We start from the raw sequence: 14,603 nt of genomic DNA on the forward strand, positions 1-14,603 counted from the left end.
ACTCGAGCTTATTTTCCTGTGACCACCACTGCAGACTGCAGCCAGTCAAAATGTTCTTCAACATATCTTTTATTAACATTTTGATGTATATCCTTCTGTGATTCCCCCTGTGCTTATATCTATAGTATATATACTTTACAGAATGATTCTTCATTGACTTGAGAGCTTGCATCTTTTTTTATTAGTGTATATTAAGTTTATAAAGTAAGGGATTTCACTATGACATTCCCACACATGCATTTAATGCCCTTTGATCATTTTCATCCCTTCTATTACCTTCCTTATCTTCTCTCTCTTCTTCCCCTCCTCCTTCTGCATCCCTAATTGTCCCCCTTTTACTTTCATGTTCTTCCCCCCAGATTGCACATATGAGAAAAAACATGTGATACTTGTCTTTGTAGGACTGACTTATTTCAGTTAACATGATGTCCAGTTCCATACATTTTCCAGAAAATGATATAATTTCGTTGTTTATGGCTGAGTAAAACTCCATTGCAAACATATATGCAGTATATATACATATATGTATACACACATACTACATTTTCTTTATCCTTACGATTGTTGATGGATACTTAGGTTGATCCATAATTTGTTTATTCTGACTAATGCTGCAATAAATATGGGTGTCTTTATATGGTACCTTTATAGAAAGCTGACTTTAGTGCTTTTGGGTATATACCCAGAAGTGGTATGGCTGGATCACATGGGAGTTCTATTTTGCATTTTTTGAGAAGCTTCCATACTGACTTCCATATTAGCTGGTTTAATTTATATTCTTACCAGCAGTGAATAAAGTTTGTTTTCCCCTGCATTCTCGCCATCATTTGTTGGCCATTTTCTCAATGACTGCCATTCTTATTGGGGTGAGATAGAATCTCAATGTCATTTTGATTTGCATTTTCCTCATGGCTAAAAATCTTGAACATTTTTTATGTGTTTAATGGCCGTTTGTACTTCTTTATTTGAAAAGTATAAGTTGATTTGCCCATTTACTGATTGAATAATTTGCTCTTTTGTTTAATTTTGAATTATTTATATATTCTAATTATTTATTTTGTTGGGGTTTATCTGTGCCTTTATGTCAGTAGTGTTTGTCTATAAAATTGGGTGCACCAATGGTAAGCATGTATATGTTTACAATTGTTTTATCCCTTTTATCAATGTGAAGCAACCTTCTTTGTCTCTTCTGATGAATTTTGGTTTGAAATCTGCTTTGTCAGACATGAGCATAGATACTCATGCTTGCTTTTGGGTTCCATTTACTTAGAATATATTTTTCCATCCTTTTACTTTCAGACTGTGTTTGTCTTTGCCAGTAAGGTACATTTCTCGAGTATGTTAAACAGTTGGATCCTATTTTTAAATGCAGCCCTCCATCTATGTCTTTTAATTGGAGAACTGAGACCCTAACATTTGGAGTTATTATTAAATGACAGGTACTAATTCCTGTAATTTTGTTGATTTTGTAATGTTCGATTCTTTCTTAATTCTCATTTTCTTATCTATAATTTTAGTAAGTTTTTTTATTTACTTATTTTTATTTTACAGTTTTCTTCATACAAACTAAGGGATTTCATTATGACATTTACATACATTTACATAGTATGCTTTGATCATATTCACCTCTCATCACCCTGTCTTGTCTTCTTCCTCTGTCCCACTACTCTCACCCAGTATTTCTCCTTTTATATACTTGTATTTTTATTTGATTGTTTAGATTTAGATTCCATGTATGAGGGAAAACTTGTGATACTCATCTTTCTGAGTCTGCCTTATTTCACTTAGCATGATGATCTCCAGTTTCATCCATTTTCTTGCAAATGAATCATCTTTCTTTTTTATGGATGAACAATATTCCATTGTGAGATTTTATTCTGTTTTGAATTCTCATGGTTATATTTATCTTCCTCTTGTGTGTAAGATTCCTTCTGCAGTGCTAGCCTACTGGTCATGAATTGTTTTTTTTTTTTCTTTTATTTATATGTGCATACAATGTTTGAGTAATTTCTCCTCCCTTTCCCCTGCCCCCTCCCTTATGGTCATGAATTCTTTAGTCTTGCTTATTGTGGAAGGTTGTACGTCTTTAATTATGAGGATAGCTTTGCTGGATATAGTAATCTAGGTCAGTTGTAGCTTTCTTTCTGGGCTTGATGCCATGCCCTCCCGGGTTTTAGAGTTTCTGTTGAGAAACCTGCTGTCTCTCTGATGGGTTTACGTTGTTGCATCTCTCTTGCAGCTCTTCAGGTTGCTTCTTTGCTCTGTAAAGTTAATGTTTTAACTATAATATGATGTGTGCAGGTTCTTTTCTGGTCATGTCTATCTGGTGTCCTGAAAGCCTTCTTTATCTGTATGTCCATCTCTTTCCCAGGATTTGGGAAATTTTCTGCTATTATTTCATTGAATATGTTTTCTATGTTTTTAGCATGTACTTCTTCTTCTTCTATGCCCATTATTCATAAGTTTGTTTTTTTATGGTGTCCCAGAGGTCTTGTATAGTTTGTTCACACTTTATCATTATTTTGTTACTGTCTGAATGTTGTAATTCATTTATCTTGTCTTTAAGCCTTGATAACCTGTTTCCACTTGATCCAGTCTATTGATGAGGCTTTCAACATTTTTTTTTTAATTTGGATTTTTAAATCTTTCATTTCTAAAATTTTCAATTTGATTTTTTTCAGAATTTCTATTTCTTTGTTGAGTTATTTTTTTCAGAATTTCTATTTCTTTGTTGAGTTATTCTTTCATATCCTGCCTTGTTTTATATTCTTTTTAAATTCATTCATCTGTTTATGTTCTCTTTGATTTTGTGGGTCATTCTTACAAAAATTCTGTTGGATAGTTTGGAATTTCATCCATTTCACTATTATTAGAGTCCATTACTGTAGAATTGTTAACTTTTGGAGGAGTCATGTTGCCTTTTTAAAAAAAAATAATATTTCTTATGTTTCTGCATTGGGACTTGCACATTTAGGGCTAAGCCATTGGTCAGAGGCTTTTGTCTCCTGTATTCTTTCAGTTGAATTATTTGGAATGTTCAGGAAGGACCAGTTTGTGGCAAGGTTGAGATGAATTTTCTTGCCACTGGACCTGGGGTGAAGTTTAGTAACCACTGACTCACCCAACAAGCTCAAGATACTGGGCCTGATCCACAGGACGACTGAGAAAAGAAGACACTGCAGCAGCGATAGACAAACCCATTCTGGAAACACAATAATAACCAATTAAAATCAATCACCACCACAACTCCAGTAAAGTTAGAAAGTAAAGGAGCAGATATGACACTGCATGAACTAAAAAGATGTTTACTAATAAGGGTGAGAATACAAAGAAGATACGATGTTTAATATTAATGAGTAATGTTAGAAAAATAGAGAGACATCTAGAAGGAGAAGAGTGAAAATCAATAGAAGAGGAACTAAAAAGAAGAAGGGAAGAGATAAAGAAGATCCATCTAAAGATAAAGTGGGAAAGAAAAACAACCCAGCAAACAAGCAAATAACCAAACCAATAGATATAAAGAAGAATTATAGAAGGGGAGAGGTGAGAAAGAGTAAGAAATAACAAAGAAAACTGATCTAATTAATGACAGAGAATTTAAAGAATGAAGGGAGGTGGGAGAGAGGATTGAAATTAAAAATTTAAAAGCTGGATGTGGTGGCTCACATCTACAATCTTAGCACGAATCAGGCTGAGACAGGTAGACCAGCCTGGGCCCTATGGGGAGAGCCCATCGTATAAAAAAATAACAAACCAAAGCAGACAGGACGAAAAGATCACAGAAATTAGATATGAAAGAGAAAAACAACATAAGGGAAGTAGCAAAGCAAAGCAAAGAGAAATTCTGTAATTAAATTAAAAATATGTAAATATTTAATCTGATCAGTCTGATTTAAAAGTCTCTACAGAAAAGCAAAGAAAAAAAAGGTAATTAAAAAAATAATAAAGAGGACAGGTTTCCAGTCTTCTAAGGGTGTCAGTGGTGTAGGCAGTAGTGCAGAAACTCAGCAATGCCAGCTTCTCTTTCAGTAGCCACTTTGGCTGTGCACCACCAGTAAGAGCAGAATCTGTTTGACTCCTGTTTTCCTCTGCGTTGTCTGCGTAGCAGCCACAGGGCTCTCAGGTCTGGTCTGGTCTTCCTGCTTCTCAGAACTGGATGGGGTGGGCTGCAAGCTTTCCTCTGCAGGTCCCAGTCTCTGGAGGCTGCCTTCAAGTGTCTGGTTGTAGGGTATAGATACTGCATGCTGTGGTGGGGGACCCAGTTCAAGTGACCCTTCAGGTCTGGACTTTCTGAAATTTGACTCCTGCCCTAGTCACTTTCTACCCCTTCCTCCTCCCAGCTGCTTTCCTGCCTCATGGCCACATGGAAACCACTTCCACTCCCTGTGACTCTGCCCAGTTTCCCACCACGCAGGGCTCTCCACGTGTTCTGACTCAAAGTCTTCCCCCATAGCTACACCAAGTGTCCAGGTAGCATGCAGAGGACAAGCACCTAACCTTTGCTATGGGTTCCTGTGATAGGATAGTGCAGGGACCTTTGACTCCTCCAATGGCCAAGTCAGGGAGGATCCTTTCACAATGACTTCCTACTATTGGCAGTGCTGGAAAGAAGAGGGAACCTTCCCAGTACATCTAGGCTGTGCTGACCCCAGGACTCCTGACTGGTTAAACTGCAAATCTGCTCACTATTGTTTTTTCAGTGTTTTCTGAGTGTCTCTGCTTCCTTACTCTGCCATGCCACTTCTGTCCAGTCCACTTGCTGAGGTGTTGCTCTCTCTCTTCCTTGTTCCACACTCTAATTATCATTACTATATGACAATTATATTTGGGTTATAATTATTGTACTGGGGTTTGAACTCAGGGCTTTGTGCTTGCTTGGCAGGCACCCTATTATTTGAACCATACCCTCAGCCCTAAATTTTATTTTTTGAATGAAATTGTGTGTTTTCTGAGGCCCTCACTCTTTCTTTCCCCTCAGTCCCCACCCCCTCAGCTGTCCTTGCTCCATACTGCACACTGGGAAGTCTGCCACTGGCATGGATCTTCCTTCTCTGTCTTCCAAGATTTTCAGATGGTGAATATGGTTCTGTGTGTTCACTCCTAGAGTGTCAGTGCCTTCCCGCCACTGCCCAGTGGGCAGTTATTCTCCCGCAGTTACTGCTTTACCCTTGGAAATGCTTGCAGTTAGTGTGTGGAGCTAGTCACCATCTCAAACCTGACCCAAAGGTTTATTGATGAGTGAACTGACACTTCCTAGCTCCATCTCTCTAGCCTAGTAGGTAGACACGGGCTTAGAGCAGATAATCGAAACGATAGTCCAGTTGGTAGTAATGAAAGGAAACCTTGATCCCACAAGAGTCCTATTTTTAGTTTTGAAAGATGGGAGGAGGAGACCCATGCTTGTTCACACTTGCAGAACCCTTTCCTGGCCTTCCCGCAGTGCTCCCACTCTCTCATGCCTCTTGGTCCTGGCTATCTTTCTAGAAGGCCTTTCCTTATCCTAATAGTTTTGCAAATTAAGTAACTACTTCGTAGGTCAGCCATCCTCTATACAACTTTATGCGGTTTTTCATTAAGGTCATTGTGTGATCACTGTCCTGCATTTAGTTGTTTGTTCCCATGCCTTCTCTGACATGTGGCCTCTCTTGTGTGGCCTTCCTCCTGCGCCTCTCCAAGGTCTCTCCTTGAATTCTGTCACCTTTGAGACCCTTCCCAGCATTTCCTACCCTCAGATATGTGCTCTCCAAATGGCATACTGCTCCCACCTATTCCAGAACACACTGCGTTCCCATCTCGGATAGCACATGTTTGCCCTGGGCCTGGCCTGGTGCACGTCTGTGCTGGTCTGGCCCTTTTCTGACATCCTTGTTGCCTCGTCCTCTCTCAGCTGTGCCCCACTGGGACAAGACCACTTATGGAATTGTTTGCTAGTTACTTTGTATTAGGAAATTATTTTTAGAGTTTAAAACCTTACATATATTAAACCAATACTCACTACTTACATTATTACCCTTCAGAAAACAATAAGGATTTCTGGTTTTTTATTTATTTATTTATTTTTTGGGATTTTGAAAGTTTCAGCATTTTCTATAATACTGTGGTTTCTTTCTTTCTTTTTTTTTTTAGTTTATTATTCATATGTGCATACAAGGCTTGGGTCATTTCTCCCCCCTGCCCCCACCCCCTCCCTTACCACCCACTCCGCCCCCTCCCTCTCCCCCTACCCCCTCAATACCCAGCAGAAACTATTTTGCCCTTATTTCTAATTTTGTATACATGACTATGTAGAATTGGGACACATTTTCTCTTTATACTCGGGAATGAGCTTTCTTTGACTGTATAAGATGATGTTATTTTCCTGGAGAAAAATGCCTTGAGTTTTTAAATAGAAAATAAAAGTTTTCCCAAAGGAAAATTAAGGTGGCCAACCCACTTAGTCCCTCAGTGTTATAAAATATGACTCACTAAGTGACATGAAACCTTCATTTGCTTTTTTATGTTTTTAAAGGTAGGATGCTTAGTTAAGTCAGAGGGAAGCAAGAAAACGGATGGTCTATTTTTCCTTCCAGGTATAAACCGAAGAGTAGGTATAAGCTCGTGTACAGGCTCTCTACAACAGGCGCAGCAGATGTGACCAGCTTATCAGCAGTGAATGACTTCTACTCCCGTATCCTTTTCAGGTCCTCTACATGTCACAGACTGAGCACTGTCCTCTGGCAAAGGCCATGTTGGGCACCTGAGGAGCCCCCAGTGGTGTGCTAGGCTTTGGGGCACATGGATCATTCTCCTCACAGGGCTTACCATCCTTTACAGTAACTGCACCTGTAATGGGTTTCACCTCAATAGTGATAAATGTCCCTGGGAAAAACCTGCGTTGTGTCATGTAGCAGGGTAAGGTGACAGCCATTTCTGGTTTGTATTTTCCTGACTGATGTATGATAAGTTAGTGCTGGAGGCAACCGTGGAGTACTCGCATAGGCATTCTATCGCATGTGGAGGACTGACAAATTCACAGAGGTTGCTGTTCTACAAAACATGACATTGAGTCCAGATTCCCCATGACTCCCTGACAATGGCCATGTGCTGTCATGTCATCACCAGCTCTGATCTTTCGCTCAGACCATCTGCATTTCACCTGCTGATGGATATCTTGGTTTGGGTATTGCTTAGACTTCTCACACTTGTCATGTCTAAAAGTACAGCTCCTGATGTCCCACCTCAAAATGTTCCCTTTCACCATCTCCCACCTCCAGTAGCCCCCCTCCACCTGCCACCACCTGCTTTTGCCAGACACCTGAGAGCCAGGTGAAGTGGAGCTGGGCCAGTTCAGGACTTTTCTGTGGAGCTTCAGAAATTCTTTACTAATCATTCACTTCTGAGTCTCGTACTATTCCATATTTTATTGTTCGTAAAGCAGAACTGAGCATCCCCACGGGTATACCTTGTGAGAGGACCCCTAACTCAACCCGGCAGACATGGTGCTCACAGCTGCCCGGGACAGGACCCTGGAAGTTTTCGACCTCAATGCCAGCTGCAGTGCTGCAGTGATAGCAGAAGCCCACACACGGCCTGTCCATCAAATTTGTCAAAATAAAGTAAGTTTGTGGACGGTATGCATCATTTGTAAAATTTTGATCATGTGTTTAACAGTTACAAAAGTATCATAATGTAATTTTATAACTACTGAATTCAATGTCAATTTTTATTGATCCTTAAAGTACCTAGGCCTTGGTGTTTGGCTGTAGGAGATATTCTAAATTCGTATTACCTGTGAATTTTTGTACTTTTGTCTTTGGTTATCTTGTGGGCCCACTTTTAGTCTGTGCAAATGGTACATTCTCACTTAAGTTTGGACGGAGGGTTTGAGTATCTGAACCACAGTTGGGCAGACCGGCCATCATGTGAGGCAGTAGCTGGGTCCCCAGCTTTTCCGGAGCATGCTGGACACAGCTGCCCACTTTGGCAGACATGTGGTTTGAGGATGTCCCCAGCTGTGTGTGAAGTCTGGGAAAAGAGGCTCTCATGGTTGTGAAGTACTAAGGACACCTTGTTACCCAAAAGAGCATCTAAAACTTGTGAAAAAAAAGTGTGTTTGTTTTTTTTTTTTTTTTTTTAGGGAAAAGTTACAATTTTATCTTACAATAACTTTTTATTAGCATGCATTAATTATGCAAAGGGGTTTCATTGTGGTATTTCAATACACGAGTATTATGTATTTTGATCAAATTTACCGTTACTCTTTCTTACCATCCTTTTCTTCCCCACCAGCTATAATTTGTTTGCTTGTTTGTATGTTTGAGACAGGGTCTTGCTATGCAGCCCAAGCTGGTCTGGAACTCAAGATCCTATTGGCTCAGCCTCCTAGTGCTGGGATTACAGGCTTGACCATCATACCCAGCTTGAGCTATGATTTTTGATATGGTGACCAAATTAAGAGTTTAACTTTTAATATCTTCTAAAGTCTGTTTTAGGGCTCAGGGTACCACTGTAGTCAGTGAAGTCCCACTGTCAAGAGAAAGAGACGCTGTTATCCACAGTTTTACACATTTCCGGGCTCACGCAAAGATTTTGCTTAATAAGACAAGTGTCTGATAACCATGATGTTCTGTGATCAGCTCCAATAGGAAAGAGTAATCTCTGAGGTTGAGCCAGAGATTGACCCAGAGATTGTCTCATCTCAGGGACAACAATCCCAGTGAGGCATTCCTTCTGGGAAGGGGTGCAGTGGTGCTGGGGTCAGAGGAAGATTGTTCAGGGGTGCAATGGGCAAGGCGTTAGAGTCAGAGGCTCTGTGCCCAGGAGGACAGACCCTGTGGGGCCACTCTGGGTGGCTTTGCTAGCTCCAGGGACTTGGCAGTGGTGGGGTGGTCTGTGCTGCGGCCAGGACTAGAGGAAGCTGGGAGGCTTGCATTCCTCCTGTTGGCTCTGGGGCTCCCATAGCCTTGGCAGGAGGCCTTCCAGGGATCAGGCAGGCTTCTCACTTTGACGCCATTTTTTTGACCTTTTGCCGTTGGGAGGGAGCTTACTAACAGGGTGTTTCCAATCACAGTAGGAACCATTTTGCTGGCTTGTCAACTGCACAGAAAGCAGCATGGAGAGGGTTGTTACAGAAAAGATCATTACTTTCCCTCGTCCTTCTTTATTTTGCAGAACCTTATTGCGTAAAAACAGAATAACCATGTTTTTAAACACTGTGCAGTAGGTTCCCAGGTGACAGAAGGCAACCTCTTTATGAGGTTTAAATTAGCAAACTATGAAGAGCAAGTACAGATTGTGGAATCAGGGCTGTGGGTGATACATGGTTTGGGTTCTGGGGGAAACTCAGAGGAAGAGGGGTCAACTTGACTGCTTGTAGCAAGAACAGGTACACTGCTGTATGTGAGGACTACAGTCCCAGGCAATGGTTGCCCAGTAAGGCCTGTCATGGCCAGACTGAATTTAAGATAGATTATTAGAATTTACTTATTTCTGGGCTTTTAAACAAATTCCATGATTGAATTATTAACTTTTAGAATTATTGTTAGTTTGCACAACTTTAGGCCAGTCCAGGCAAAATGCTGGCAAGACCCCATCTCAACTATCAAGTCGAGCATGGTGGTAAATGCCTGTGGTCCCAGCTACAAAGGAGACATAAGTAAGAGGATCACCATCCAAGGTTGGCCCCAGACAAAATTGTGAGACCTTCTCTGAAAAATAACTAAAACACGCAAGAAGGGATGGGGTTATGGCTGGGGATGGTAGAGTACATGCCTGACAAGTGTGATGTCTTGTGTTCAAATTCCAGTACAGCCCCCAGCATGAATGTCAGTTGAGGTCTATCTCATTTTTTAGGAATTATGGTTTCCTCTCAACTCATGAGCAACTCAACAAGATATTGAGAGGTAGTTCTTGATGCAGAATGTTAGGGGTAAGTCTGCTTTGCTGATTTGTTCACTGAAACTTCCAGGTACAGGTGTTCATCTTTAAGATGTGGGGCTGCAGCCATCTTGGTGTCTGTCCTTTGTGCTTGGAATGTGGAATTGGGTGAACCAACCCTTGCTTATTGAACCACAGCTGGGGGGGTTAGCTCTTCACGTGGGGTACAATGTGGGTGTGGACAGAGCTCAGTAATGGAGGGTGTGCAAAACCCTGGACTCTATCCGAGCACCATGAATGAGTGGGTGACAGACGTAAATCCAGAGACCAAACAGCTTCTTAGAAGGACTAGACAGCACGTGGATCTTGAAAGCTAATGCCTGATGAATAGTATTTAAAAATTTTAATGTGGTATTCTCAAAATTCAATATATAAAGATTTACCTAACTATGCATATTAGTAATATATTCATATGTATCTATGGGAATTTTATTAGTTGCACATTTAGTCAGTGTTTCTAGACTCTGTGAGTCATCAGATAATACAGTTAAGTGAGAATTGACTAAGTTTAGCAAATGTCATTCTCAGGTCAAAATGATTTAGTCATTAAGACAAATGAATGTATGTGCATTTTACCTGAAAGGTGTTTCTTGCCATTTGTTCAATACTTGCTACTTCTGGTCTCTGATGCATTGTAAATTATTAGAAAAATGTCTTTGAATTTGTTGTACATGTCTTTTGTTAAAGGTTGTCATTTCAAAGTCAATTACAGTTTCTTAAAAAATTTCCATTGGGAAAATGCTCTGTCAGTATTTCCATTATAAATCTCCATTACTACTTCTTTTATTTGTTGTATTCTTTGTTTTTTTTTTTTCCCTAGGCTTAAAGCATACCCATAAAAAAATTGGTCTAGATTGAAGCTTGGCAGATTAGTGTTCACTCTGTTCTTTCCTTTTCTTTTTTTAAAAATTTGTCCCCAAATTTGTTTTAAGTTGTTGCAGATGTTTAGGTTGCAAATGCAATAGATAATTTTGAAATCTTAAAATGCTTTTTTACTTGTAACCTAAAAAGTGAAACCTTAGCTTTACAGTGTGATAAAGACCATTCCGAAACTTAGCCAACTAGTTTTTCTCATGTTTTAAAGAGATTCTACTTGATATTGGGAAGTGGTGTGATGCTAGTTGCTGCACCATCTTTACTTTGGGAAGTGGTGTGAGGCTAATTACACCACAAGATGGCTAATTATGCCATCTTGTCATTTTTTGGTCTCGTTTCCCCTTGGTTTCCATTTCATAGCCAAAGAGGGCTTGGCCTTTTGTATATAATGCTTTTCTCTGTTAACGAACTAATGCATGTAAGTCTCTTGAGCAAGTACTAAGTTCATCTAGTGGAAGCTATTCTTATTTCCAAATTCAGATTTATGAAAGCTGCTGAATTTTGCCTTAAAAATCTCTTAGTTTTCAGCTGGACATGGTGGCTCACCCTTGTAATCCTGTCTACTTAGCAGAATTGCAGTTCAAGGTCAGCTGGGGCAAAAAAGTTCTTAAGACCCCATCCCAACCAATGGTCACATCTAGTGACGTGCTCCCATCGTCTCCAAGTATGCAGGAGAACACAAGTAGGGTCCAGTCTGGCACAGGCTTATGGCAAGACCTTATCTCAAAAACAACCAATGTCAAACGTACTGGCAGAGTAGCTCAAGTGGTATAGCACCTATCTAGCAAGAGCGAGGCCCTGAGTTCAATCCCTAGTACTGCCAAAAAGAAAACAAGAAAGAAAAAGAAAACTCTCAATTTTCACTCGTACCTAATATCATGCAAGTCCTTTATTCCCAAGAGCACTGGGGATGAATGTACAAGAATTTTGCTGACTGCATAGATTAGAAACCAAATTAGATATGGTTTCTGCTCTGGAGGAAAGTTGAACGTGGAGTGGTGGATGTGGAGCTGAGTGTCATGTGTACAGAGATGGCTTACACGTTCTGTAAGATGGTGTGGAGGAGTGCAGCATGGCCAGCCAGGAGCGCTCACCTGAGCCCAGAAGACCAGAGGCATTGGAACTCCAGTAATGCTTTCTCGTATGCTGTCAGGCAGAGCTTTGGGTCTTGTGAGGACTTTGGAGGTACACAGCACAGAAAAATAAGAAGGTTGGGCCCACACATTCAGCCTCCCAGCAGTCAATGAGTTTGGCCTGAGAGCCTGGCGTTCTTCTGGCCCCCACTTCCCATGTTCCTCAGACTGATATGCACTTAAGGTGGAAATGGGGTTGGCATGCATGAAGGCCCAGACACCGAGCAGCTCCAATTGTTCTGCTGCTTTAACACCTGAGAATGGGTTGTTTACAAAGACCAGATGTGCTTCTCACAGTTCTGGAAGCTGGAAATCTCAGGGCAATATGTCAGAAGATTCAGTGTCCTGTGTGGGCTTCCTGCTTCTAATATGGTGCCTTCTCACTGCCTCCTCACGTTTGGCCTGAGCCTCTCCTATCAGGGCATGAATCCCATTCTCCAAGAGTCTACCCTTATGCCACCTCCCCAAGGCCCCACCTAGATTTCAGCATATGCCCTTTGGGGAACACCGCATTCCGACCACAGGACTGAGAAACCGTGAGGTGGTGTGTAAGTTGCTTTGTGGGTAGAATTCTGTGATGGTAGCAGTGGGTGGTTACATGGAATGTGGGAGGCCTTTCCTGTGGGTCCTCACATGATCTAGAGAGGTCATTGTGTGGATGAAGACCAAGAGAGAGCAAGTACTTGTTCAGGGCCCCCTCCCTCTGCACAGACTATGCAGGAAGTGGACTACAGGACCTTGTGGGCCTGGCTTCTCTGCCTGTTGCTCTTTCCTTCTCTCATCACCACCCAAGCTTCAGCTTAGCCCAAGTGAGCCCAATATCTGCCAGGTGAGCCTCTGCCAACACCATGCTGCATGCCTTGTGGAGACTGGTCCATTTGAGGCCTATGACGTCTCGTATCTACAGCTGCACTGCAGGAGGAGGGTGAGACTTGGGCCTTGCTTGCCTTCAGGACCTGGGCACTTAGTACACAGATCAGCACACAGTAGGTACACCATGAGTGCTTGAGTATGTGGATGACTCTGAAACTCGGTGTCTTCTTCGTTTCTTCCCTTACTGCTGGCTTTGGTTCACCTTCTCTTGGCTATTGTCTGTATTTCTATTTCAATGTTTGTATAGACCAAGTTGGAGACTTGGTGAGGCAGATGAGGCGCTGACTATGATTATACTTATACTTCACTTCATTCTGGTTTAAAATATGTATTTTGTTAGAAAAGTCAAAGTAGATTTTTTGGAACACTTCAGATCATGGAAAGGCGTTTGTTTGGAGAATGCAGATGCACAATGTCAGTTCACAGCACAACAAAAGAATGTTTAAATGAGGTATCTATGGCTCACTGGCTCCATTACAACCTACTTATTCTTCCGATCTAAAACATGGTTTTCTTACTTTTCTATTTACATTGTTGTTTCTGACTGTGTTGGAGTCAGTGGCTCAGATAGGGATCAGGATTAGGTGAAGAGCATGCACTGATCCAGGAAACAGGAACCATGAATTCTACAGCCCACAGTTGGGCCATGCTGTGTGGCAAACCATGGGCTTTCAAGTCAGAAATGCGCTGCTCCTACTAGGACATGAGAGGTTTCTACCAGGAGAATCATTGCTCATTGGACAAGAACTCTATGTAACACACATTTTTAGGCTGTCCGTGGTGTGGTGCTCCTCAGTGGGGTAGTAGGTGTCCACAGCTTGGCCCTCTTCACACCTAACCATCCAGGTGATTTCTGCCTTTGTCTATTTGCATATTGGGCACCCACACAATCTTTTCAAGTTCTGCATGTTTAAACCACTGCAGTGAAGGGTGGCCATTTCTGTCTTAGTGGTGCTCAACTGCTGAGTAGTAACTACCTTGATTTATTTGCTCAACAGACATGTTTTGAGCATCTACTGGGTATTACATACTGTGGACCTGTGGTTAAAGACAGAATGACCTTATCCTCAGAAAACCCATACAAAGCAGAGCCAGAAGGGAATATTGATGATAGCAGGTATTATGAGAGGGTATGTGTGGTCACAGAACACCTGGGAGAGACAGCCTGTGAACAAAACTGAGTTGAGACAAGGCTTCCAGGAGGAGAGGGTCTTGGCCTTAGATGTAGAGCATCTACAACCTGATACACTGTGTCACACAGAGTGGTGTGTCCTGAACCTGGATCCCTGGGTGGCTTGACACGTCTCTACTGTCTCATTCATCCACTTCCCTGCCAAAGGACTACTCTGTTTCTGACCCAATGACCTGGACCAACCTTGGAAGGTAGGGACTTGGCCCCATTTGAGCCCCTCCCCCATGCATAATCTTAGAGGGCCCTGAGGGCATATGGGATCTGGCTCTTGCTCAATCCATCTTGAAGGCACTGTCTCCATTCCCACATGGTCCATCTCTGGGTCGTCTCCACCTCTAGCATCCTAAGCTAACCTGTGACTTCCCACACACATTTCAGTGTTGGCTTTCCACTCTCCAGCATCCTCAGCTCTTTGAAGAGAGGGAGCCAGATTTTGCATTTGGGTCCTGTGCCTTCCCGAATCCATCTCCTTGCAGTTTCCTTCAGGTGGTGGAATGGGCCCTCTGGACACAGGCTAGGTGGGCATCCAAGACAAGCCTGAATTGCTGGGCTCAGGCTGTTTGCTTTTGGCCTCTGGATGTTGCGTTGGCCCTGGTGATTGGACAGATCCTCAG

At 41.9% G+C, this 14,603-nt stretch overlaps 1 protein-coding gene across 1 annotated transcript in view; it reads left to right on the top strand.

Moving 5' to 3' along the window:
* The window catches only part of Wdr27 (WD repeat domain 27), an 88,481-nt gene that overhangs the window by 51,301 nt on the left and 22,577 nt on the right, over positions 1 to 14,603 (top strand). Inside the window, exons 20-21 of the mRNA XM_074070055.1 lie at positions 6,570 to 6,667; positions 7,474 to 7,595. Coding sequence (XP_073926156.1) covers positions 6,570 to 6,667; positions 7,474 to 7,595 — 220 coding nt within the window. The remainder of the gene's footprint in view (positions 1 to 6,569; positions 6,668 to 7,473; positions 7,596 to 14,603) is intronic.

The sequence above is a fragment of the Castor canadensis genome, chromosome 1, assembly GCF_047511655.1.
Source record: "Castor canadensis chromosome 1, mCasCan1.hap1v2, whole genome shotgun sequence".
In the NCBI taxonomy this organism is placed as follows: Eukaryota; Metazoa; Chordata; class Mammalia; order Rodentia; family Castoridae; genus Castor; species Castor canadensis.